This window comes from Sylvia atricapilla, chromosome 11 (assembly GCF_009819655.1).
Source record: "Sylvia atricapilla isolate bSylAtr1 chromosome 11, bSylAtr1.pri, whole genome shotgun sequence".
In the NCBI taxonomy this organism is placed as follows: domain Eukaryota; kingdom Metazoa; phylum Chordata; class Aves; order Passeriformes; family Sylviidae; genus Sylvia; species Sylvia atricapilla.
In genome coordinates this window covers 14,397,783-14,425,754 of record NC_089150.1, presented here as the reverse complement: position 1 = coordinate 14,425,754, position 27,972 = coordinate 14,397,783, and the positions used below count along the sequence as shown (strand labels likewise).

Below are 27,972 nucleotides of genomic sequence, written 5' to 3'. Positions count from 1 at the left end.
AGCAGCAGAGGGCCTTGTAGAGGCTGTTCCCCATTGCCCTTCAAGCAGTCAGGTTGCATTTTCTTAGTGGACAAATGCAATTTTGATTCTCTTCCCATAATGGAGTAAAAAATTTGAGTTTCTTCTCTGGTAAATATTAACCCTAAATAAAAACGGAACCTTCCAGTAGGCCAAATGGACTCTAGAAATAAAAGGAAACGTTACAAGATTTTAGGAGGTGCTGAAACATGTTTTGAAGTTTTATTACAAAAATATATTTGCAAACATACAAAATTTTGGATGAAAAAAATGCTCATTCTTAAACATTTATGCAATAACTTAATAACTGCAAACATACATAGGTGCTATAAAACCCACACCATACCAAAAACGTTAATGATGCAGTATCTACATTTTTTGACTTACAATTATTCCGGTTTCCAGAAATCTTTCCTGAAGCCCTCCTTTCCCCATGGTCTTCATATTGAAAGAACATGCAAATGGCTACAACTGGTGCATATGCAGAAGTGATAAAACTCAGAAATTACTAAAAGCACATAATGTACATTAAAAAAACTAACCATATGCCCATACACTGAATAGATAAAAATAAATACACCACCAAATCAGAGATACTGCAATTTTTCCAACTTGAAGTGAAAGGAAGATATTGCATCTTAACATTTTTGTAACATTGCCAGACAAACAATGAGGTGATATATATTGCACACATTCCTCTTGTTAAGATATGCTGCACAAAGCAACCCAAATACCTGGCAAAAAGGTGGCTGATTTGCTTAGAATACTTTTAAAAACCAAGAAGTCCCAAATTAAAGTTTGCTTTCCAAAACATTTCAGAAATTCTATCAGTGACTACACATAGCATAATAGGTTTCAGAAATAAACCAAAATGAAGCAATTAGAAATGCAAGCAAAAATTATACATCCAGCAGCGAGTGCTTAAATATTGAGTATTTATACACAGAATTACACATTTTATATCAAATCAGGATGAATCACTTGAAATTTTCTATCACTCATTCTGCAAATCTTGTTTAATTTGGAAAGATATTCTGCTCCTGAAATTAATAGCTGTTAGGCACCTTTTGTATAAACTTTGCATTGTTAAATAAGGACTGATAAAGTCTAACTACAAAACTGAGAATTTTGATCTTCCTTAAGGATTCATCAGATGCAGATTTTAAAACTGTCTTTGATTAAGGAAAAAGTAAAAATCCAAACTCAAACCTAAAGTAGCTTAACATGAGCCACAAAAACCATGCTTAGGTAATAATTCATTTGGGGAGTGTAGTCTGAACTAATCATCTTTTGATTCCCAGAAAGAATAGATAAAATCCCCATTAAGTCAGAAGTTTAAAAAAAAAAAAAAGTCACTTGAAAATGGTCACAATCATTTCCTGTGATGCCCCAAGGTAACTTGCTACACACTGGTTATCCCTACATGTGGATAACACAAATCAAGCACTTCAATAAGCTGGTCACTTCAAACTTATACAAAAAATTTAAAAAATTTACAGAAAAAAGAAGCTTTTAAATACACAGTCCACATTAGAAAAAAAATAGATTTTACACTGTAATTGAGCTTGTGTTTTACAACGAGCTTTTAATTAAAGGAGTTTATCTGTTAGAGCCACTCCCCTGGCACTTGTCAGGTCTCTGCAGAGGAGGGTTCCTGTGCCTGCTGGCCCCAGGCAGAGGTTGGAACAAACACATGCAGTTGTTCAACGTGTGAAGTTCGCTGTGCACACTATATTTGCAGCTTTGGTTCTCTGCCAGTTCACTTGGAAAGCTTGGGCAGGGAAGGAAACCAACAACCTATTGCTACCAGGACACTACAAAATCAAAGTGAAGTAAGGAACAGCCAACTGCTTGTTTCCAGCTGCCCAGGAACCCTCACAAGGATATTCAAAGCATTATTAGTTTTGTATTTTAAGTTCTTCACCCATATACAACTCCTTCCTATTATTTCTATAGATCTTTGGACATGACTATATCAAACAGTGCCAATGTACACTATCAGCTTACAACATTTTTATTCTTACAAACTTTTATCAAATCTTTCTTTGAAGAAACCACAAGCTGCCCATGAGAAGTGAGTAGTTATGGACTCCATCTTTGCTACATCCAGATAAGAGCAAGCCTCTATTTGGCTTAGGCTGTCAATTTTTTTTCAGAGGAACTGCTCACTGGTTTGTCCCTTTCAGTGAAGTTTCTCCTAAAAAGTCCAGCAGAAAATCAGTTTAGACCTTCAATCTAACTTGAACCTCACTGTTTATTTCCATACACAGCATTGTAACTCCAGATTTTATGGAAGAAGCTCCTATCTTCCTTAACAAAGTCTGAGTTGGTATTGCTGAATTCAAATGCTACCATTAAATTCAATATATTTCTTGATGGATGCACATTAGCATCTTTCCCTGAATCTTGCACATTTTTCTAACAATATACTATATATTTTAACTGGAAACACTGAACTCAAAGGCTAAGAAGAGCTTTTCAGAAGGCAGGTAGTGCTAAACAAAATATATTTTCCACTAAAAAGCTAGGAAAAAACCTAAAATAGATCAAATACATAAAAATGTAAATATTTGTTGTATCTAAAACATCCTGATTCGTGAACATGTCACAATTAAAGCTCAATTATTAGTTTCCAATGAAATGGCCATGCACCTTGACTACGTCAACATTAACTAATCCTTAGGATATCTATACTTACATATATGTTGTAAGGAGCCAAACAATATTTTTCTTCATATTTCAATAGTGCTTAAGGGAAAAGAATGAAGCAGTGCATCATAACTCACTACAGATTATCTCTTTACTCAATAACCCAACACTTTTCTACTGAAAAAGCATCCTTTAAATCTACTATTGCTGGAGAAAGTTGGGACCTGAACTCAGATTAATTACCTTTGCATGCCTTTAAGAAATAAATACAACCCATGGGTAAATCAACACAGCAGCATAAGAAAGCATAATTAAAAATTTTCTGATTTCAAATGGGAAAGTACTCAGTTAAATTCTTAGTGAAGAGTGACTTACTAAATCACATACACAAAGCAGTAATATTTTAATTAGATAAACTTCAGACTGTGAAGTGTGCACTAATAATCTGGGGAGAGGGCAACAGAAGAAAAGCATGCATTTGTTTCCCATCTGCATAGTTTTCAACACTGCAGTTCCAACATAACTGAGGAGTGAAAAGTCAACTATGGTGTGGTCCATCATTAAGCTAAAAGGGAGCAAAACATTTAAGTTTTACCAAAACACTGCTGAACAGGAAGAGAGTCTTCAGTGGTGGTCTCTTAACTATAAATTTGAGAATTTCAACATGCAACTACTTTGTTGCTTAAAAAAACCCAAAGGTACAATCACGGACGATTTTGCATATTTCAAATTTTGCCTTTTTAGAGAAAATGGCCTTACTCACTTGGGTGTTTTATGCCAGTAACACAGAAACATAAGATTAATGAAATATTGAAAGGATGAATTTTCATGCATTAGCTAGAGATTGCCAATGTATTGAGCTAATCACATTTTTAGACCTTTTTTTAAAGATTTAACTCCAACGGCCTGGCTTCCAGACCCTTTCTTTCCCCGCATCTGCCAGCTTAATCACGAGGCATTTTGCTCTCATTTTCCTTAGTCCTTCAAACTGGAACTAGGTTCCCACAACTGAATTTGGTTCTGGGTTGCTGTAGTGTACTCTACTGTGCATTTGCTGGTTGAAATAGTTTTGAGTCTGTAATCCTCAAACAGGAATATACAGGAATGAGAGCCAGAGCAAACATTTGCACATTCACTTAATGCTAATGAGAGCTCAAACGCAACTGAAGTCCCTTCCCCAACCAAAAAAAGGTTTGCTGGTGATGATCACAGTGAAAACCTAGATCATTCTTTCATAAGTATTTAAGGAATAATCTTTCCTAGGAGGTTCAAATTCAAGACATTGAAAACTAAATATTCTTTTACAAAAATATTAGTTTTATAGATGAGGCATAATTGTTTCTGAAATGAACATATTTTAAGTAGATTCCACTTCAGTTATAGCTTAACATTGTCTCTACTCTTGGTGAGAACTTGCAAGTAGACTTCATGGATAGTGCTGAGAAAACGGGAATCATTCTGCAGGAAAAACAGAAACACAATAGAAACATTAGTGAAAAGATGCAAAAGAAGTTTAATTTAATGCCACTTAGTTGTGATAAGGATTCCTTGAAGCTGTTAAGAGAAAGAGCTGTGTGCTTGCACAAAAGGTACTTTTGGAGCACACACAGGCTGTGAACTATGAAGCTGGGCAGCAGTTGAAGGCATCACCAGGTACTCTGGATGCTCAGACAGACAGGGCTCACTGTGCCAGCCCGGCCACATTTTGCTTCTCTCCAGAATCTGAAACATGGTCTTAGGCACAAAGAATCCCATTCTGTGTACAGGCTCCCAAGTCAAGTCTGCCTGAGCGTAAGATGTGATGATGTTTGTCAGGCAGACCAGCCCAAATGGGACTGCAGTGTGCCTGACAAGAATTCCCATGTCAAAGAATGACTGGGAATTGAATTGGTTTAATCTGTGGACAATATTTACAGATATTTCTTGAGTCTAATTCCTTTCAACGACAACTTACAAAACCATTATCTAATCAGTTAGCTTGAGGGTGTAATACTCTCTTTACAAGATATGAGCAGCAGGTAGCCTGTTTAGAGTGCTGTGTTAAGTACTCCCATGCTACAGGATATGCCTATTTTGGTCTTCATTCAGCTCTCTCTCTGTTAAGTCTGCAGACAAATATCCCTCTCTAAAATCACCACTCAGAATATTGGCAGGTGAGCTCAGTTCCAAGATTAGTTTAAGTCTTTAATTAGAAACCCCACACACACCAGCAAAAGAAAAGATTATGTAAAACGTAATGGATAAATCAGGCAACCTAATAATGGGATCTGGTAAATGACCTTTTTGGTCCTAACAACTTGGTTACTGAGAAGATACTGTTTGATATTTTTAGACTTGCATTTTGGATATAAGCTCTACTAACACCAGCATGGAATGAGCAAGAGAATCCTGAAATAAGAAAGAACTATTTGTCATTCATGGCAATTTCACCATGACATTAGAGGTCAAAATCATCTCAGTACACAGCTGTTCCCAACATCACAGATTTAATTCAACAGAACTTTTTAGTCCCTAAAAATAGCCGAGCTAAAACTTTGCAATTTCCATTTCCAAGAAGCACACTAAAAGTAAAGACAAGGAAAGGTTCTAGGGAACTGAAAACAGGAAAGCTTTCCTTGGGGAACACTTACAGCAAAATCAACTCCCCCTCCCCACACCAGCTTCCACTAGAGCAAGTTACTCCTCACTTGTCTACAACTTCATATGGATGTGAAAGGACACATCCCAGGTACTCTGTTCTTCTAAGTCTTCCACATCTCAACCAAAAGGAACAAGCTGTGCCATACTCTGTGTACAGTGTGAAGGAATCTGCCCCTTGCAACAGAAAAGAACATCTTTTGTAATCTTTCAGGGCAAAAGGAGTTACAGGGGTACAGAATTGTCAGTGCTGCCTTCTGTGCTTGGAACCCCATCCCTCAGAAACTGAGCTCTGTATAGACACTACCTTTATTAGATGTATCAGTGCTTCTTGAAGCTGAGACCTGCTGAGAACAGTGGGAGGTGTGGTCTGAGTTTCTGTTGTTCCAAGTGTTAAAGGCGAAGAAGAACCGGCTTTATTCTCCACTTCAGTAGCTTTTGTAGCTGATTGCTGAAACACACTTGGAGACAAGAGCACTGAAGGCGTTACTGTCGTTGTGGCCGTAACAAACTGGGGAGCTGCAACCTATAAAAGAACAGAAAACTAATAAGCAGTGTGTTCAGCAAGGATGAATGATGATATGAAGGCTGGAGAGATGAACATAAAGAAAATGAAATAAATTGCAGTCACTGAAAATCACTCAGATGTTGCAGAATAGCTGCTCATAACCAAGAAATATCTATCTGTGAAAATTAGGACCAATAGTACTTCTCATTTTCAAAGCTGAAGAAAGTAGCAGACTCCTTCCTGCCCATGTGGTTGCTATCTTTCAGAATTTTTAGAACATAACACATACAACGAAAGTTGAGCTTTTCATCAAAGCAATCAACGGAGCCTGTAGCTGTTTTGCAAATTATTTTCCTTTGGAGTTTTCAGAAAGTCCAGTCCTGCTTCCTGCACCCCCACTTTTATGGTCTCCCACAAATACTCTACTTCAAATTTGAACTGCATCTCAAACATATTTGAGGAGACTGCTGAATTATAATTAAAGCATTGGAATGCACTGAAATATTCTCATTCTGTTTTCCCTTGGGAGGATGTGGGATGGAAATATTTTGAGGACCATCTTCCCACCTCATCATTCCACAGGTCTGTCTCCATTTCATTACAAAAATGCACATACTACCTTCACCACTTTTTCTTTTAAGCATAAACTGCACATTTATAGGACTATTACATCTGCATCAACTGGACATGAAGAAATGCCCTATTTGAGTAACCCTGACATCTCCTGGTAACTACAATTGTTACTTGGGCTGATAATCTGCCTTGCTCAGGCTTCCAGGACGCCAAATGTGGTAAAAGAAAAAAAAAAAAGAAAATAAACAAGCCAATCTCACTGCAAAGAAAAGCAACATTAATGTGATTTATAAAGACATTTGATATCTCAGGAGAAAGAAGTCCCCTTGGATAACCAATAATCTTCAGAGGAAAAAGCTTTCCAAAGCCATCTAAAGTTAATGTGTATAAAATAACATCAAAAACAGCAGATCTAGAAAATTGATTTTCTTGTAGTCAAAACTGTGAAGACTCACAGCGTGGGATTTCAGCTGAAGACAATGTGTTTAAACTGACAGTTTACTATACAGCATGCACATTTCTTAAAATTCCCATATAAAATGCTTTTAATTGGGTAATTATTTACTAACTGGGTCATGAACAGACTGTAGAGCTTATTTTATAGCAGCCCAGTAGCTAAAACAGTATTTTACTTCAAGGAGGGCCATTTTTTTCCTTCACAATCAGATCTGGGCATGCTACTAAAACTGGAGAGCAAGTTTGACAAGAATGAGGCAAGAGATCTGCAAAAGGAGTGGGTGCATAAGGGAAAAGTAGAATTAAAATACAGATGGTGTCCTAAAATGAATACATAACTAAACAGTAATTAAAACTAGTTCTTGAACACTTGATTATTATCAAGTTATTCTGTACCTGCAACCCAAAACTTAAAATTGGCATTATTTTAAAAGATTACCCAAGGCAGTCCTAAGAATCTTAAATGTGCTTTTAGCTTGCTAAAATTTGCTATTGCAAGTTTTGCAGTAGCAACTACTATTTTTTCCCCTCCATCTTCAATTTTTTCTACTTTGTATCTTTTCATAAAATACAAGGTATCTCAGGAAAACTGAGACACAGTAAGGCAAGGATTGCATTTTAAGCCCCGGGGGTGTTTAACGTCGGGCCAAGGCTAATAGACCCTACTACAATATTATGGCATTTGTACTCCTTGCCAGCAACATAAAAAAAACCCCAGTTCAAATGGTGGAAACTCAGTGCAGGGCTGCAAACCCAAAAATGCAGCCCATTAGAACAAACAATAAGAGTGACTGTACAGGAGCAGTGCATTGACAGCAACTCCCCCTTCCTCCAGTACAGTTCTGTTTCATAACAGCTCCTTAAATATGATCAGTGGGCAGTGACTATTAGAGATATCAACTGGGTATCGCAGCTGGGCTTTTTCTCCTAAGAAAACCCCTAAGACCAATTAGCAGAGGTACTTATCCACTTACTTGACTTGCTTTAGACAAAGTTTTCGGCTGTGGAAATACTTCTGATTCCTTGTTTTGTTGTACAGTCTGAGTTAAGAAAAAAAAAAAAAGGCAAAATTCACAGGTTACCATCCACAGCTCTATTTCCAGAGGTAATTCTCTGTTTTTAAGAAAGCCACAAACATACAACTTTCAACAGATTTTAGATATAAGTTGATCAATTTTGTACAACTGATATAATCAATGGGAAGCTGGGAAAAGAAAAAATCTGAATTTATGTTTTATGCTTTCAATATTATGGCAAACATACAAGGCCATATTTCAATGTAATATTTCAATGTAGCCCGCAGGTACCCACAGAAGTGTGTCAAAACTGAAGGAGTACAAAACACTCATAGCAAAATAATCAGAAAAAGGAAATTGTTAATTGTATCCTTTCAAATAAGGTACAGGCCAGACTTCCACCACATCCATTTCTCATCGCAGTGCCCAACCTGCAACCTTCTGTCCCTTCTCAGATTTCCAGCTCTGAGCAGTACTTTTCTGACACAAGTACAGATGAAACCTTTAGGACTTATTCACTCACTAACAGCTGCAGTTTGAAACACCTCCTCCTCTACAGACAGGTCTGTCACTAAAAGCAAATGCTAATGATATACAACTAATGGAACTAGATTTCTAACTTAGCCATTCAATCAATACCATACAGTGCAGTATCTTCAAACAGCTAATATATAAAAACACAGTTTTCAAGGGAAAAATACATATATTTAGTCTTAAAGCTTCATGGATATCAAAGCCCACTGAATACCTGAAGGGGAGAGATTATCTTGCTGTTCAAGGTTGATGGCTTACTGTGAGATTCTTTGAAGCTTTCTGGTGTTGCAAGTTGGCCAACCGAGGCAGAGATGTTTGGTGTTAAGGGAGGCTTAGTGAGAGACTGCTGCTGTGTTTGGTCATGCTGTGGGGTCAACCTGAGTTTCTGGAGAAGATCAACACTTGTATGAGATGCATTTGAGACAGACCCTGTGTTTGCTGTAGTCAAGGGTGCTATGAGCTGGCTTTGGCCAGTCATTAGATTCTGTGGAGCGTGGTTCACTTCAGATGGCGGCTGATTCACCAGTGGGGATATGGGCTTGGCAGCTTGCTGCATAACTTGCATTATACTGTTGCTTTGTTTGAGGCCAGGAAGCATCTGAGCAGGGGCAGCTTCCATTGTCGAGGCTGAATTAAGAACAGGGCTTAAACGAACTGAATAGCTTGAAACGTTTTTCATATCAGGCTGGGAAACTGAAGCTGGAGGTATTATCATAGGTGTTAAACAGTCCTGCTGATTGGCACTGGGTTTAACGTTCAGACTTTCAGATTTTCCCAGGGATTGTTGCATTACTGGTGACTGGTCAAAGGAAAAAGGCAAAAGCAAACTGTGCTGCTCTCTGGCAGATGCATCTGTCTGCAGCTTCTCCATTCTCTCTGGATTGGGATATGGAGCTCCAGGCTGTTCCTTTTGGACAGAGGTTCCAAACAGTTCCTCCAAAGTCAGATGCTTCTGCCTTGACTGAAATGGCTAGAAAGAAGCGAGAAGTTTTTAGTTTAGAACTAGACACAGCACTGTCCAACTCACACAGTCTATTACAAATTAAGGAAAGACAACTAGGTCAAATGCATATAAAATACAGTTGGGGTATCAAGGGTGCCCTATTCACAGGAATTTTGGAATCCATTTAATTTATGAGGAGCATTCTGGTTATGTATGTCTTTTTCCTTACAGCCATCTCAGCACAGTCTCTGCACTAGTAGTCAGGAAGGGTGATGGCTATGGATTCTGTCAGGAACATGGCACCTGCCATCATCCATCAGCCCTAACCACACAAGGCACTCTAGGGAAGTGGAGGGAAAAACACACATTGAAAAAATCCTCACAGAATTTACAGAACTGGAAATAGTTAAATGGCCTAAAAGATGGGAAAACCAGAAGCTGCACAACTGAACTAGCAATACATGTCTAGACAGTTTCCCTTGTCCTAGTGCAATAGATGTTAAAGAGGTAAGAGAATTTACATAAACTTAAACATGTATCTCCTTGAAAAGTACGTATATGTCCACAGTTACATCTAAGAGTCCTTTAGTCTCTCCCAAAAAATAGACATCTAGCTTACACCACTGAATTGTTAAGAAAATATAGTTTCAAGAATATAATATTTTGCTGAAAATATTTTAAAACATGTTTCAGTAAAGGGAAAAGAAATAGCTATTAACACCAGTGATCTCAAATTTTTTTTTTGAGGTTACACAGAATCAGAAGTTATGTAAAACAGCTGGACTGAAATGAAACATTCTGTTCAGAAGACTGAATGGCCTGAAGCACAATTCCAGTGTACTCTAAAGGTACGTCTAAACAAAGACGCTACTTCACAATGACAACTACTGCACCATGACATTGCTCTGATGATGGCCCCGATTTCCCTAGCACAGAAAACAGCAGCCAAGGTACAGCAGCACAGGTGCCACACAAATAGCCCAACAAGCACCCCTTGAACTTGAAGTCACACTGTCTTCTGTCCAGGTTACTCACCTCTACTGTCATTGCTATTCAATAATTCATAAACCTTGTTAGTTATATCAGGAATGTTTTCCTAGAAGGTTGTTCTTACTTTTTCTCCTCTGATCCTACTGTTCTGGAGACCCATCCTTCAACCATAAAGATTCCATTAAGAGAAAAATCACTGTTCCAGATCATTTCAAACTCAGCTGTTCACTGCAGTATGATTAATTGACCAGCCCTCCTTTATTAATACATTACAATATGCAAGTAATAAACTGAAATCTCTACCATGCCCTGATCCAAATCAGACTGGATAGTCTCAAACATCAAGTTACTTACCACCATGAAGTATAAAACACTTTTGCCTTGTCTGGTTGAGCATACTTTGAGCATATCATCAACTCAGTGTACTTATGAAGACCTTTATCAGGGGTTGCACAAAGACCTCAAGATGACTTTATTTGATAGGAACAGAATGCTTCTGCTGCCGCTCAGAGGGTTCCTCCAGAAATTATTTCAAATAAATTAAGCTTTATAGTCCCAGCTCTGCTAATTCATGGTTCAGTACCAGTGTTCTGGTTCAGTTTTGCAGATTGCTGGCAAAGCATTTCATGATACAACTGATTTTAATTTTGAATTGCCAAGATACAACACTTAACTACAAAATATCATACAGAAGACATTTATTTTTATTCCCAAATGTGTGGTATCTTTAGGATCAGATGAATTAACATGCAAGTGTGACATTTTGGAGGGAATTTAGCAATCTCACTGTACTTATCATATGCACACTATTTTTTGATTTCACAGGTCATCTGTTTTAATTAGATGAAAAATGTATTTTTATAGTTGAAAATGAATGTTTTTCTGGTAGTCTCTCAGTTGTCCATGTTACTAAAAATGTGACTCAGAACCAACACATTTGAGATCCAGTTAACTGGTTTTACAGAACTATCACTTGTTACTCAATTAATTTTTTCCAGTATCTCTGCAGCTATTATCTTAAATAGCTCAACAGAATTAAAAATACGACATTTTACATGTTCTATAAATCAACTTTACCTTTAATTACTTCAGATAAATTTGTTAGAATCTTTCCAGTTTTTCCTTTACTAGTGAATTGCTTCCTGTTCTGCAGTGCACTGTCAGGTGGAGCATTTCAGCTGATTTTGTATGGTCTACATGGAATGACCCAAAGAAAATATGTGCTTTGACTGCAAAGCCTCAGGCAGCCCTGGTGCCAGGTCTCCAGACATGGCATGCAGCAAGCAGAGCTGGCTGCCAGGGGTCACTCCATCACTGACCCAAAACCAGAGGTGCTGCTCAGGGGCTGGAAGGGCTGTGATAGAAATAATCCCAGCAAACTCTCCACCCCTCATTTTAATTCACCAACTGTTACTACCCTACCCCTAAATCAGATTCCTGCTGCCCGGCCCCAGCCCTAACCTGAACTAGGAACTACAACTACTCCTCTAAACTGTGTATTTTATCTACAAGTACTAAGTGCAGACGTGCCCACGTTTTCCTAAGGGATTTCATTTCCTGGGCACGGTGATTTATTGCATCAGAAGCACCCCACTGAACCATGGCAGAGAGAAGTTTTCCATGGGGCATTTCCAAGGAGCACCAGCAGTGCCCGTCCCGTGCCCACTGGGTGGCACTGCAAGCAGGCCCACGGCACTTCCCTGTTACAGGCGATTCAGTTACTGCACAGTTTACTCACTTTTCCCCCTACATTTATCTCTACAAAGTCTTGTATGAAGCCCCAACTTCCTTGTGCAGGACCACAGCAGTGGCTTTGAAGCACAGACAAACCTTCAGTAAATGTCTGAGACAGAAGACCAAGGCTTGAGTTCCTGAGTGAAAGACCTGACGGTTGAGCACAGCCATCTTTTCTTTCTTTTTGTCTCTCCAAGTCATCCCACACATTACCATGGACTGACTTCTTCCAGAAGCCAAGCTGCCCCATTTAAACATGGATATTCACAGTAGTGTGGACACAGCCTCCTTTTTTTTAAAATGCTAAGTCAAAAGCCAGAATTTAGAGTCCTAAAGTCTTCAAACTCGTTTGTTTAGCAATACATAGGGCAAACACTGAAGGCATCTAAAGAAAAAAGTCAATTGTGGTACCAAAACAAAGTACTAAATGCAAAAAAACCCCTGTTTAGGATTGAATGAAACCTACCTGCTCTTGCACTTGTAATGAAGGCTTCTGTTCTGAAGGCTCTGTGTTTTCTGGCTTTGGAGGATTTGAATTCTGTTGCATTCCAGAACTTGATATAATACTTAGGTCACTAATCTGATTCTGAGGAGAGAAAAAAAATTTAAAAAAAAAAATTAATATAAATACTTCAGGTTTAGTATACATTTACCCACTATATAGTCCTGTTTACATGGCATTTGGGACTGAAATACAGATGATGTACAAAGCACTGATTTTTGTAAGACATCATGGAATTGGAAATCTGAGGAAATAAAAATCATACCAAGACATCCAGAATCTGGTATGCAGTCAAACTTTTACTCTTTATTATAAGCAAAAACCCAAGAAAATACAACTGGCTTTATACTTTTTCACCAAGAATGAAAATAATTCATTAAAGAAAAGGTGGGCTTTTCACATCCTGTATCTGCATTGACTGCTGACAGAGATGTTTGCTACATTTCATTCAATCAGCAACCCAAACCAGAACTGCTTAGAAAAAAAAATCCTGCCAGAAAGCACTCTAATGGACGGAAAGACAGCTTGTCACTGACTTATTTCCACCAGACGTAACCAACCATGTACATTTATTTTCAGGTGTTAATTTGGTTTCTGTGAACAAGACAAAACCAGGCAAGAGAGCTGCATTATAACACAGTATGTTTCAGATGGAGTTGACTTTGCTATTTAATAAACATAAAAATAAACAATTATTACCGTTAAAATCACCAGTGGAAAAACCCAGACTGTAGAATAATCCAGCTTTCAATGGATAAACTACACCTGATGCATATGATCGAGCTCAAACATTGACACAACACATTGCTCTGGTATCTTACCCAATGCAGTAAAATTTGGGTTAAACTTTTCAGGAATGGCTTAAAAAGCAATCTGAGCTTTAGTCTTTTGTTTTCAAATTCTAAGTGAAAGCAATAAATCAAAACAAAATCAAGCCTATATATTGTGATTTAAGGACAGAGAAGAGAAGCAGACTCTTGTATCTTTCTGACTTTTAGTCACTAATGTGAAGGTCAAAACTCCTTGTGCCTGAAATGCTGGAGGCCTTTTAGTTATAAAATCAGGAAAGGCAGAGTTTTCTTTTCACTGGAGGATAAGCTGCAGTATGTTTTCCTGCTCATACTGAAATACACACACAAAACCACTATAAAAAGCATCCATTCACTTCATTAAAAAAAAAATAAATCTCAGAGTTCATTCATTTTCACATATGGGCTCGATGTAGTGTGTACTTGAAGGATTAAGCTGATTTGGAATCCTAGATTAAATCACTCAGACCTTCATAAATCTCTTTTTCACTCCCTCTGCCCCCTTCTCATGCTGACACTCTGCCAATCTCATGTGGGCTGCACACAAGGATTACTGTATGATCCATCTGGAATGTACCAGAAGGTAAGTACTTTCTGCTCCTAAATACAAATTCATGCATAATTACCAAGTGCCATAAAATTAAAAAAAAAACCCCAAACAACCACTAAGACAGGAAAGGTCTCTCAAGAATCCATCTTCCAAATAAGTCAGTTACTTCCTCACATTAACATTGGCATACATTGGCTACAAGTGCTCCAAAATTAACATGCCAGGTGTTGTTGCTAAAGCTGAGGTGGTCAAGAGAACATTATTCAAAGAAATTTGCTTGAAACATGACCAACAGTGTTCAGTTCAGCTTTTCTGACAACTGCCTGGCACTACAATCGCAGCATGCTCTGATGGGATCACCATGGACAGGTTCATTTATGGTTCACGTACACACAAAAAGGAAATGAAGTAATTATTCCAGTTTCCCTGGTGTTCTAAAAATACCAAGAAACAAACACACACATATACAAAACCAAGAAATAAAGACAAAAACTCCCCAATTTTAAAGTAGCTCTGCTGTAGCCCATGCCCTGCTTATTTCACTGTTGTATTATTGGCACCACAGATGTTGTCTGTCCATTAAAATATCTGCATAACAGCTCCTGTTCATCAGAATTTTACTTGTCTACAGAGCTTCATCCATGATGTTTAGGAACTTTGTTTCTAGCAAAAGCTTTTCAGTAATCTCATATGAAAAAGATTTGAAAATTAGAAGAGAAGCTGGAATACCCCAAGTCATCCAATCCAGCATTCCATTTGCTGGAAATGTGTGTTATCCAATACTGCAAGGACAAAGAGAGAGAAAGGCTTCATCACATCCAGGAGAAAGTGAATTCCTGTGGTACAGGTTTTTTCCTTTTGCAAAACAACTTCAATTTCTTCAATCTGTCTAAATTGATACACCACTGAAAGATGAATCATGCAGGTTGTGATGTTTCCTTCTGTGATCTCACAAAAGCTGCTACTTGCACAACGCTGGCCTTCATACAGAGATACCTTCTCCCCAAACAGCACTGACACACATTCAAAATTAGTTTTTGTTTCATCTGTAAAGTATTAAAACAACATATGAGTGATTTCCAGAAATTAGTATCTAGCCTGGGTCAAAGATGCAGTATTGTTTATCACATTGACCTGGCCTCAATGTACCTCGGACAGTAACAGGTTAAGTTAGCTCATACAAGGTTTAATCCACATGCTTACTCTTTTCTCTTCATTCCACACTATACTGTAACCATGTAGAATCTCACAAAGACTCAGATCCCAAGTACTCAAACGAATTCAGCTGCACATGCAAATCCTGGAAGGAATCAAGCACTGTACAAATGTGCTCTCTCTTTTCCCAGCAGCACAGGCACAGAAGCCACACCATGGCTCTGCAATGCAATACTCACACGTTGCTTTACTATGGCACATTCCTGTATTATTACACTGGGGAAGAGGCGTGTTCAGAATCTCTGTTTCCATTTTTGGATCTCCCACACATTACCTTTTTATTCACCCTGCATGTATGAATTTGGTCCTCACGACTATATAAAGTAATTCTTTCCTAAGAGAACTAACATTCCTCATTATGTAATCTTGTGAATTTAGCACTGGCAAAGGATAACAGACTTTTCCTTCTGAGATGAATTAATTTATTAAAGGGAAAAACAGTAAACAAGACAGAAGTAATAAACTGGGAAACAGAAAGACAAAGGAACAGTTACATTTAGTCTATAGCTAATAAGAAATATGTTTTGTAGAGTCTACAAATGTACTGAATGACTCGGTCTCTAATACCACAAGACATCTTTTTAGACTAAGAGACAGATGCTGTTGGGGACAATTTTTATTTGCTATTCCCAGAGACAAGATTTTCTCACAGCAGGAGAAATCATTATAAAATGGGTCTGCCCTGCTACATTTCAAGTTGGACCACATGATCAGGATTCAATCCATCTTGCCTGAAATCACAGATTGTTTCCTAGTACAGTGTCCCTGAGGGAGGGAACAACACATCAGTCTGAAAACAAGGCTGCTGGAACTATTGCAGAGACTTCCCACAGTTTTAACAAAGCACAGCTGATGTGCTAAAAACTTGTTTCCAGAAAAGAGATATTTACTTACTCGTTCATATTCATCCTTGGCTTTACTCAGCATTTCTAGGATGTCAATGGGCCTGTTTTCATTGCAGCCATTGGTCCTGCTGGGACTTTTTCTGTCCTGGGAAACTTGCTGTGACCTCTGAGCTTCTTGTTCAACCACTCTGTAAAAGCAAAGGAGAAATAGGATTTTAAAAATTACCTGGAGTGAACATCTTGCAAAAAGCAGTAAGAAGAGTAGTCCCAGCACATTAACCCACATTTTCTGCCTGAATAAAAGCCTAACACATAGCTGACCAAAGTTACACAAGTTTTCATTTGCCACAAGGTTTATACAAGACAAACTGTCAAACGGTCTGTACAATTTATCTCCCATTCAGAGAGCACCGGTATGTCTCTCACAAAGTTTGCCTACAGTAAACACTACTCCTATAAAACTCCCATGTTTATACATTTTTAGAATGAAATATGTGGACATCCATGCATGTAATACACAAAAAGCACATTCTGCACTACAGACTAAGATGCGATTTTAACTCTTTACTTCCTAACATGCATTTTTCCATATTTAGCCAAGTCAAGCCACGTCATTCAACAAAATCTATTACCAAACAGTTCTAGTTTAGGATGAGGCCCACCATTATGCAACAGACAGTGGGAAAGAAGAGAGCTGGCTCACACCAGATGTCTCTGGAATCAGTCTGTAAGAGGACTTAGAGCAAGTTACTCCTCACACCCCCACCTAAGGCTCCGGAAAGAACAGCAAACCATTTCCTTCTCAAGCTGCCCCTGTTATTCCAATTACCTGCATTACCTCTGGCCTTTGGTCCCTACGGTTCATTCACCACTTCTGCTCCACCTCTGCCTGCCTCAAGTATCCAAACCCTTCAATCTGAAGGACAGGTAAGAGATGCAAGAAGCTGATGTGTACCTGGTCACTTCATTAATAAAAGTAAAAGCAGCATATACTCCTAATCCATATGCAGTTCAAAAGATATACATGGCTGTGCAATGCGCTAAAGCTTATCCTCTTGAAATAAACACGCACCAGCCTGTAATCCCTTCTTTTTTTAAGCCTGCATTAATCAAATATGTTAAGAAAAAACAAGCACTGTAAACAGGGCAGAGCTCTGGAGCTGGCATGTCACTTGAGAACTCTCATGCTGTGGAACTGATGGCTAAGGGGGGAGCCAAGAGGTGCCATCACAACAATCACAGGAAGTGTCAATCATTCCAGCCTCCAGTTTCTTTGGGTCAGTTAGGATTCAGAAAAAACTTTAGATTTGATAGACTGTAATTATTTATATGCACCTCTCTGTTGACATTTCTGAGGAAAAAATAGTTCAAGTTTTTCAACTTGAAAACTTCCCAGTTTTCTATCTACCAAGCTCCTAAACTAGAGTTTAGCTGTGTTTAGTTGAAAAAGGGTTAGATTTGGCTTTTAACAATTCAGTGTTGCTTTCAGAATTTTTCATACAAGCTTCTGATTACTTCTAGCCTTCTCTGTAAGCAGCAATCACCTGGCAAAGTAACTCACAGTAGGGAGGCCAATGTAACACTGATAATTTCTGAGAACTGCAGCATGTGCTGGTTTGGATGAAGCAGCTCAATACTCCACAAGTGTTTCTATAGTGACACTCTGAGAGAACATTTTGTTCTAGCACCTCATGTGGTCACCCAGTCCTGGCTTAGGACCTCTCCAAACTCAACTCCAAAACTGATGATGAGAAAGAGCAAGGTAAGAGAATGGTTTGCTGAGATGTTAAGTGCCAGCATAATTGTCTAAGAAGAAAGAAACACTTCAGTTAAAGGGAAGATTCTGGGCAAGTCAAGTCACACATTCTGCTTGGCAGGCAAAGCAAAGGCTTCACTCTTGAGACTCTCCTTCCGCCTTAATTAGTTGGCCCAGAAGGTTTCAATAAAACATCCTCCTGTGAAAATAGCACTCACTGAACTCACAGCAAAACACCTTCAAGGAGTGCATCCATTTCACAGAAATGTTTCATAAAAATTTCTGGAAAAGTTAAGATTTTTCTCTTCTCCATTACGAAGTGTTTGTTACTTTTTTTTATTTTCTTTTTGAAGAATAACAAATTCTCTTCTCATCAACAGCTCAAACACCATCTTCTGTCTTGTGCACATTACATTTCAAGGGTGGTAATGGAATAAAATGTGAAACTGTACCCCCAGAACTCTGAGATTCTTTCCCAATTCTAGTCTGCTGCCTGTTATCTCAGAAGCCATTTTGGGTTGGACTACTGAAACAGGGAAAACAAACTTATAAACTAAGCTAAAAATACCCCCTATAAACTTATAGGTCAGAATGCAATAGTTTTCTCAAATAGTTGATACCCTCCAGTTTTGCCCTACATCTTCTAGAAGGCTCATCCCTCAATCAATCATCTTAATTTGACACAAATTAATTGTTTCTAAAATCAGGAGTTTGATTGATGACTCCCATTAAATGTTTTCATTTCAGAAAATTCTGGAATTCTTAAAAAAAAATCTGTAAATCAAATACCTAAATAATTTTTCTAGGGGAGAAAAAAGTCAACTAATGCAAATCTGTACACTGAACATGCTCTGTGTGCAATCCAGGATTAAATCTTTTTTAAGCAAGGCCTGCTGTTTCTTTCCATTATATCAGATAGTGGAAGAGGCACACATTCCTTCAGGGACACAGTAGCTGCTGTGACAGTTTGTTGAAGAAAATCTGGAGTTAGAGCATTGAAAATATACCTGGCACAACCTCACAGAAGGGCAGGGGGAGGGAGAGAACGTGAGAAGTGAAGTCTGTGATTACAAAGCCTAATTTTCTTTTCGAAGATAAGCCACCAAAATATAAATGGATGGTCTGCAATCTTGTTAACTCAGTCTGGCACAATAAGGTCAAGCCAAATGCAGGGAGGAGAATGCAAATCTCCTTGAAACCTTTTATGGTTATGTTTTCGAAGTGCTGAAGTATTATAAAGGCAGCACTCTTTCCTATCAGTGATTAAGAAAAACTCCACCTTAACAAGAGGGTGAAAATCCAAATTTCCCTCCCAAAGACAAAAAACTGCAGAACAAAATTAATACTCTCAAAAGAAAATGTAAATACTGCAATCCAGCCAAAGAGGTAAATTTGCTTTATGGACTGCTGTGCCATGACCAGTCTGGTCTGTTACCTGATCACACTATTTAAGACTCCTGAAGTATCTGCAGCCCATCATTTGTGCTACAGTGATCAGAGCAGCTCAACACCAAATGGACTCAAGGTTTGCTATCTAAAACTTATATCTGTACTATAGCTGTGTGTGACAGAATAAGAATATGGTTAAGGTTTGAGGGGTTCAACTCTCTCTCACGCTTCAAACATTAACCTAATGGTTGTAGGTTACAAGAGAAAGCCAGTCCTTCTATTGCACCGTTTATAAAGAGGAGAGGCAGTAACAGTTTTGTTATTTGTTTTGGTAGCAACATCCAACAGTCAGTTTCACACAATTGTTTTCCATTAATCCTTATAGTTAATCCTGAGATATGGACAAACCAAGTAACAGTAAGAAGTCCAACATAAGTAGGAAGAAAAAAAATAGAAGTGGGAAATGAGGTTATCAGGATGAGAAAAGAGAAGAATTTAGAAAGAAATCTTGATACCAATGTTTGTAATTTGTGTTGTCTTTCACTGCTTCAGTGTGAAAATAATAATTAAAAAAAAGCCAAAATAACCCACACCAAATCCCCTACACTACAAAATTAGATTTCAGCTTAAAATATCTACATTGTGACTCATTTTCAGATAAGTAAGTATTATACATTTCCATGCAATTAAATTCTGCAAATCTTCAGGATGGCCTAACTGGCAAGCTCTGACACACTGCTGAAGACAGGCAAAAGATAAGAGGGTTCAGGAAAGCAGCAGCAAAGAACGAAACTGAGAAGGAGGGATGAGAAGATACCCTGGACAGTACATCTACATTTTGCATTTTAGCAAGAGTATCTAACAAAAAAATCCAGAAATTAGCAACATCAAGCTCTTATTATTTCACAGTTTTGCTGATTCTCTTAAACCCACTGTAATTTTAGAAAATTCTACCTAGTTCTCCAACTATTCTTTAATCTCTTCATTTCAGTCAGGAATAACACCTAAGCCTTAAAAACCCCAAACTAACCACAAACTCCAAGAAAAAAACAGCTCACCACAAAACTAACCAAAAACCCCCAACCATCATTTATTTCACTACACTCTGCATTAGAAAATCTTTTGCCAGTATCTTATACAAAATCGAATACAAAATAATACACAGTGCTCATACTTGATTTCTTTGGAGAATGCCAACTAATAGTTCAACTCATTTTTTTATCACTCAACTGAAAGTTTTAATGCTGCATTTTTTTAAAATAGAAAGCTGTAATCTTCATTAGTTAAAAAAACTTGTATGAGCAAGAATGTTGCATTCCTCCATTTTTAGGAGTGAAGATTTAATAAGTTCTAAAAGGCTTACAGAACAGTAAGGCCCCAGTACTTACTTAGCCATCAGTTTTGCTATTCGATGACAGTCATTCTTGTCGTAAAACCAAATACTGTAAATTGACACTAGAAAACAAGAAAAAAGCAAGTGTAAGACAAAAATAAAAAAGAAAAAAGTAATTAAATCAGTAGCAAAAAACCAGTAATCCATTAAATCTGCAACATAGGAATTTCCATCAATTTCCATTGAAATATTGTGTGTCACCACCTACTGTTTATAAAGTAATCAGAAATAGCACATGTGCAAACATAAATACAACTTCAGTCAGATTAAATGGAAGAACAATAGAATCTTGATACTGTTTGTAAATAAAAGTGGCAGAAAAATGTTCTAATCAGCAGGTGCCTTCTCACTACAGTTGCAACCTCCTTTCTTGAATTACTGTCTTTATCATTTAAGCTGGGCGAAGGAATATCCATTTTAAAAAAACAATGATTTTTAAATATGTAAAATACAAAGACCAACATTAACATTTGAATTACAGCATGACAGTTCAGTCAGAGCCTCTCTGGAAGGTTTCCTTTCCAGAAGGAAGCATTACCAAAGCTCCCATCACAGAGTCACATTCAAGGAACAGCTTAAAACTACACTCATAGTGACCCCTGCTCTTTGAAGGCATCAAGGACAAAGCAGTGAGAGGCAAAAGGGTTGAAGCTCAGCAAGACAGCCTCATTCTGGCTTTCAGAATAAGTAGAATTCTATTGAAAGTTGCAGAGTTGGAGCTCGACCACTGAGCCTCCATCAGAGGGAGAAACTTTATCAGGAGTGCCATGAGCTGCTCCTTTCCCCAGCAATCCTCCCAAGTGCCTGCACCACACATCAGCTCCTCTCCTCACTGCCCCCAGCTGCATCAACACCACAAAGCTCCACTACTCTCTTCAGAATTGTACTGAATTCAGGCCACAAAGCAGATTATTTTAAATCTTAATTCACTTATGAAGTTTGTCAATGCATAACGTGCTAGAACATCACACGTTACCATTAAAGTATTTCTGAAAAAGATGCTTTCAGCCTTTTAAAACTCATCTGTATACTGCAGTTCATGTTAATGATTCTATGTAGCTGAAATCAATGATTATAATACACTTAGAGTGAAGGAAAGGACTGTTTAAAAAAATACACAACTACTTTCAGTCAGAGGTAGGTTTTTATTTCACAGTGAAATCCTTTTTCTTTCTTTACTCACTTTTTTCCCTCCACAAGATACTCAAAAACTTCAAGCAAAGCCCACTCAAAATTATGTCAAGCCATGCCAAAGAGGGCAATTATTTACTAAACTTTTCCTGGCCCTTCTGCTTATCCCAGGTGTACCTGGTTGGGCCAAAGTCCCCACAAAGTCAGGTACATATCTCATTTCTAGAAGAATAGCCTATGACAAGCTGAAATTCTTGGCTTTTCTTTCTTTTATTAAATAAAAACTGTATTAATTTGGGTGTTTGCTTCTTTAGAGGTTCCAGCTTAAGTAATAGATAACAAAGCTTTTCAAGTCATAAACAAAAAGATCAATGCACAAAAGACACAAGTCAATAAAAAAGCATTTCATACACGTAGCCTACAATGCTTATGAAATGCTTCAATTAAACTCTACAGTTTAATATAACTGGATTTTCTGCTGCATAGAAACCTAGAAAGTTTCCAGTTTGTTACATGACTAAAGAAGTAGCTAATATTTTAGCACTGAAGAAAAGCTCTTTCCCTTCCCTGACTTCATTATCAGAGAAACTGCCAAGAGGAGAAAGCTGCTTCAAAAGCATACTTGCCAAAAAATGAAGATAAGGAACTTATAAAAATATCTAAATGGGACAATGATAACAGTCACACTCAATTCTGCCAGAAACAGGCCTAGACAAGACTGCAAGTAGATCCAAATCTCAGTCTGGTGAGTACAAGGTTTTTTTCCACTTTGTACTACTGGCAAGCAATCACAGGGAGTCACTGCAAAGCAATCTTACACAATATTACAAAGACACAAAGCAGATTACAAACTAACTTGGGCATTAATGTAGGTACAGTCTAAGAGGCTGGAATGTTTACCTTCCTCTTTCCAAGAGATCTCCTGTACTGCCAGTTCAGCTCCCTCTCCCAGAAATGTGTGCCCCAACAGCATCACTATTACTATTTAATAGATATTTTCCTATATACACACTGTACTTCCCTCCATGCATGCAGCTTCAATTAAGAACATCTTATAGCAAAGACATAGTTGGCTCTTTACCAGCTCTTTTTAAATATGTCATTTTTTTGCTATACCCAGCATAAATATTAGCTGAACATTCCTATGTCTGATGGCACCTTTCTACTGCAGCTCTTGCAAGAGTTTCATCCAAAGGAAGCCACTGAATTAAGTCACTCATTTTTCCATCTAGCTTTTCTACACTGAATGCTGGGCAGTATCTTTAGCAATCAAGTAACAGTAGTTTGTAATCATCAGCAGCAAATCTTTCAGTAGGATTCACACTACATTTTGGCATGCCTGAAGTAATGAGTAACCCACACCACAGACAAATCAGGTTTCATAAAACTTAAAGAACTCATCAATTCTCTTCATTTATTCTTTTCTGACATGTCATTTGTGTTAGAAACACTGACCCATAAATATTTATCTAAACACATAACACTCCACTGCTCTCCAAACTTGTCTGGATCAATCCTTAAAACCTGATTAAAACTGAAATGGGAAACCAAAGAGCTTTTGAGAGAACAGAAGGATTATGGAAGACATCCTGCTCAAGCCTAACAGCTGAATAATACCAAAAGGAAGGTCTTGGACTCTTCTATAATCTGGATTAAGAGTGGGAATAGTCAAGTGCCACTGCGAGACAGAAGCCTCATCTTTGGCAACATAAAATGAAGCTGCATCCCCAAATTGTAGTTTTACTTCAGCTCTCATTTTAAGCAAACAAAAAGAGGCAGTGTCCCCACCCGCACATTCCTACAACTTTGTTAACCCACTGTACTCCAAGGAGCCCCTCTCCTTTATGTCAACTGGGTACATTTTAGTCCAGACCAGATACTTGATCCTGTTTCTGCATCAGCTACACAAAAGGCCATTGGACCATAAGAGAGCACAAACAAGGAGCTTGGGACACACAGGAAGGGAAAAGATAGAATGAAACTGCGTGCCAGAGGAAGTGCACATGGATCATCAGTTTTGGGATTCCAGACACTCTCACTCCCTTCCCCTAGGCAGTTTAGCCATTTGTACAAATACATCTTCAACTCATTCAAAGAGACTATTTGTTTAAAACTTCCCTTAACTATATGGAAGAGCTGGTAAAAGGGAGAGAAAAGTTTTATTTTACAGGTCAAATTTAGATGTTGCTATACACTGAAGCAGAACAACTGGAAAGAGAATTTTTCAAACTCTTGAAAGAAAAGGACTTGTAGTTTGAAACCCCCTCCTGTAACGTAACCATGGAAAACAACCCGATCTCACTTCCATAAAGAAAAGCACATATATGCATCATTTTACACCTCAAATAGAGTTTAAAGCAAAATGACATAAAGCTCTCTCTGTTAAAGCTCATATTTCTCCTCATAGCAATGTCAGCTAAAATGCCACCTCTCCTCAGTCAGCCAGATCTACATCACTGACATTTTTCATATTTATTTCCTACATGTAGATATTAGCCTGCCACATAGACTTATAAACCATCACAATAAATGGAAGAGGTTCCTCCCTTTCCTATTGCTTTGAATGCCTAAAGCCATTTCACAAACATATCACACAGCACAATCCCACAAGCAGGAGCATGGAGTAATTCAGCAGGTGCCAAACAGCATCCAAGCTCAGAACACTTTTACTGCCATCTGAGTATTACATGGAAGGAGAGAGTTTGCAGCTTTGCAACCTGAACCACAGAAAAAAAACCTCTTGCATTTAGAGTGCCATCTTTCAGGTCAAACGATGTATTTTTAGAACTTCTTTACAGTTTTCAATCATTCCTCCCCTCCCCCAGCTTGCACTGCTTCTTCTGCTATGAAGATATGAAGAACAGGCTCCTTTCTTATCTCAGACTAAACCACTGGGTTAATGTGCTTGCTGGAGAGCCAGGCAGCCTCAGCAATCACAGAGATATGTTACACTTAATGGAACATGTGTGATAACAAGAGACTTTCCTTACCAGTTTTGAAACCAGTCAGGAGCTCTTTGAAACACTTTTAATGCAACTCATTTCACTTTTGCTGTTCAGGATACAAGTTGTTTTCATCAATAATACCACAAGCCCAGAAGACAGAACTTTGTAACTGGGTTTTCCACTTAAATATACAAGCCTCTCCAAAATCCATTATTTTTGTATTATTAACTCGTACCTTGGACAGGAATAAGAAGCAAGGGAAAAAACCACACCAAATGAGGATCATTTATTTAAATACCCAACCTGTATGCTAAACATCTGCCTTTTCAGCACCATGGAAATCAGCCTGCCTGACCTCCCAAGTGAACTGGCTTGGATTAAAAACCCTTTTAATCAAGATCAATACCACCGATACAAAGGAAAAGTTATAAACGAGGAAGGCTCAAAAGACTCTTTCCTGCAGACTTTAGGAGGTAAGTTCACCAGTGCTTAAAACTTTGACTAATTTTCCTCAATTATTAAGCAAACTATTAACTAACAGCTCCAGATTCTCACATTACAGATTGAAAGGAAGTACTGAACTTCAGACTTAACTGTTATTACTGTTACTTTGAATTGTATGCATTTTTTAAAACAGAGTTTAACAAGCCTCCTGCAAAACACAGACAAGAGAAAACAAGCTTAGGTTCATTTTAAAAAAAGGTCAATGGGATTCAGTATTTCATGAAAAAATACTCTAAAGAGTCTGTATGTGTCCAGAGAGAGAGTTCAACAAGGATCAAATATACCAAACAACATCTATTCCAGACTAAGAAATAATAACTAGCACATTATTAAGTATAATCTCAAAATTTTTACCTTTTAAGAGTAATTCTAAATTTAAAATATGTTACAGTAAGTCAAACAATCTCTTTTCAATATGGCAATTTCTTGTCTGTTCATGTTTGGAGATATTTGCTTTCCTTAATTCTTTATAACTGTGAAAACAAGCATATCTTTTTTCTATTTACCACTCCAAGTGGTATAATGTGTCACAGCTTCTTAATCATACTCTTATCATCTTTGTTTAGGGTCTTATGCCCCAGAAATAAATGCTGTAAGTTTTGGGGCAGTGTTATATCCAACTTTTTGGGTTCAGTATTCTTTTGGGGTTGGAACCATATTATGTAGCCAGAATAATTTTGAGAAGAAAAATTCTGGAGTGAGGAAAGATTTCCACATTAAAAGCTGAAATATGAGAAAGGTAGCATTGGGATGGGAGGGAACAGAATTCACAGAATAATGAATAACAAATTGCCCCAAGTTTTCCATTTCACTCAGAGAACAGCAAAGGCAGATAGATTTAAGAAAGGTACTGTATTTGTTCTCCTTCCAGAATGCTTATGGAAGTTTCCTTCATGCCTCACCTTGCAAAAATGGGAGGACTCCTCCCAAGGGCTGTGAAAATCAGTAATTTCCTGTAAGACTAAAATGACAGTTACCTAGTCTTGGTCTAAGTATGAAAATGCCTCTGTGCAATTGGATAAGTATCTCACAACTACAGATTAACAAAGTAAGTTCTGATATGTAGCAAACCAACAATTCCTCTGTACAGTAGATGCTTGAAGAAATCAAACTACAGAAGAACAGTAAAACCCCACCAAAATATTATGATCTAGTATGACAGGAAAATCATTCTTACATCCTCCAGCCAAGCAAAAATAATGCTTGTAGACTGCTTGTGAAGTTCCTCACATAAGTCTTGAGCAGCTCTGCACAGACTGCAGTAGGTTACTCGCTGCTCTCAGAACAGCTCTTTTGTTGCTGAAGACAGAAATGCCAGAGGTCTGATCTGCTGCATGAAACAGACTTGGCCTGATTATCTTCTCAAGTCAAGACAGAATCCCAGAACAAAGTGAAAAAGTGAAGTCTCTAAAACAGTACTACCACACTGAATATAAATACTGTTGACATGGAACCTTCCCCAAATGCACAGTGACATAATTTTGCTTTGATCATCTTCTACTGTTTCAACCACACCCTGGTGAAGCACAAATCTCTCTATTTGTTACTGATCTTGTTAGAAGGTACGTCTGTCTCTGTCAAACAGCACCATTAACCCGATTTCAGGTTTTTACTGGATAGTCTGAGCCACTGCCCATCTGCAAGCCATGCAAACAGAATCGGAATTTAATCACTAAGCAACCTTAACAGGGCAACTTATTCATAAAGGGTTTCTAATGATGACAGTAGATTTCTTCAAGGATGCAATAACAGCCACTCTACAAGGCACAGGGTTGTGTAAGGAGAAGCTTTTCCTTACACAAACTAGCAGTCCATCCTCTTTCAGTCATTAAGGGATCTCCGAAGAACTTCACCTTAAGCCATTAGAGACACACGACATAACGCCCTTGGAGACACACATTATACTAACCCTTAAACCTCTGATTTGGATTAGGTCCAAAAACGCAAAGGTTTTTCATGCCAGCAGGCAACTGAGTGGAAGTGAAGATCCTTCCACATGAAGAGACCTCGGACAAGAATCCTCTAATCTACCCAGACAAACAAAACACACACATGTTGAAATCTGTCTGCAAATCCAAATTTGCCAGCAAATTCACAAATACTATGCAAATAGAGGCAAACAGCTTTAACACAATTCAACCATATAATTTGTTTTCTAACTCTTTCAGAGGGCAGAAAATTTGGAAAACCTTATACAAGGAAAATAATCCAAAACAAAATAGCTTAATGCAAAATGTATGTGGAAATTATAAGGAATAAAAAGCTTAGATGCCATTTTCAATGCTTTTAAGCTTGTATTTCAACAAAGCAAACACTCTCAGAGGGCAAAAACTCATCTGCAGTTTATTTCTGGCACCTGAGAAAATAACTAATGACATACTGACTGCATTGGATATCTTCCACCTGCAATCACTGGAGACTGGATGGGGTAATGAAAGAAAGGACAGTTTCTGACTAAAGTCTTTTAAAATTTCAATGGCAAAGAAATAAGAGGAAAAGAAATACTCCTGATTACTTCAGAATGCAATTCCCACATACAGTCTGTGGTTTTTTTCTTGCTGACCTTTGTATGAATTCCTCCCTTCCTTGAACTATTCTATGTCATGTTTATCCTAAACCCATGAGCCTCCCACAGATCTTACACACTAGTTTCCCACAGGAAAAGGAGAGCTTTTATCAAGGAAAGGAAAACAGTTGGCTTCAGGGGTTTCTAATGAATTCACACACAGCCTATACCTTCTCTGATTACAACTACCTCAAAGGAGGTTGTAGCAAGGTGGTGCTTGTTCTCTTCTCCAAAGTAACAAGTGAATGGCCTCAAGTTGTGCCACTGGAGGTTTGGATTGGGTGTTAGGAAAAGCTTCTTCATGGAAAG

At 38.0% G+C, this 27,972-nt stretch overlaps 1 protein-coding gene across 1 annotated transcript in view; it reads right to left on the bottom strand.

Annotated features, from left to right (window-relative positions):
• Positions 1–208: 208 nt before the first annotated feature.
• Positions 209–27,972, bottom strand: part of DCP1A (decapping mRNA 1A) — a 31,760-nt gene continuing 3,996 nt past the window's right edge. The window contains exons 4-10 of the mRNA XM_066326751.1: positions 20,513–20,579; positions 16,029–16,167; positions 12,525–12,644; positions 8,606–9,361; positions 7,816–7,881; positions 5,612–5,830; positions 209–4,125 (exon numbers count right to left, since the gene is read on the bottom strand). Coding sequence (XP_066182848.1) covers positions 4,045–4,125; positions 5,612–5,830; positions 7,816–7,881; positions 8,606–9,361; positions 12,525–12,644; positions 16,029–16,167; positions 20,513–20,579 — 1,448 coding nt within the window. The 3' untranslated portion in view covers positions 209–4,044. The remainder of the gene's footprint in view (positions 4,126–5,611; positions 5,831–7,815; positions 7,882–8,605; positions 9,362–12,524; positions 12,645–16,028; positions 16,168–20,512; positions 20,580–27,972) is intronic.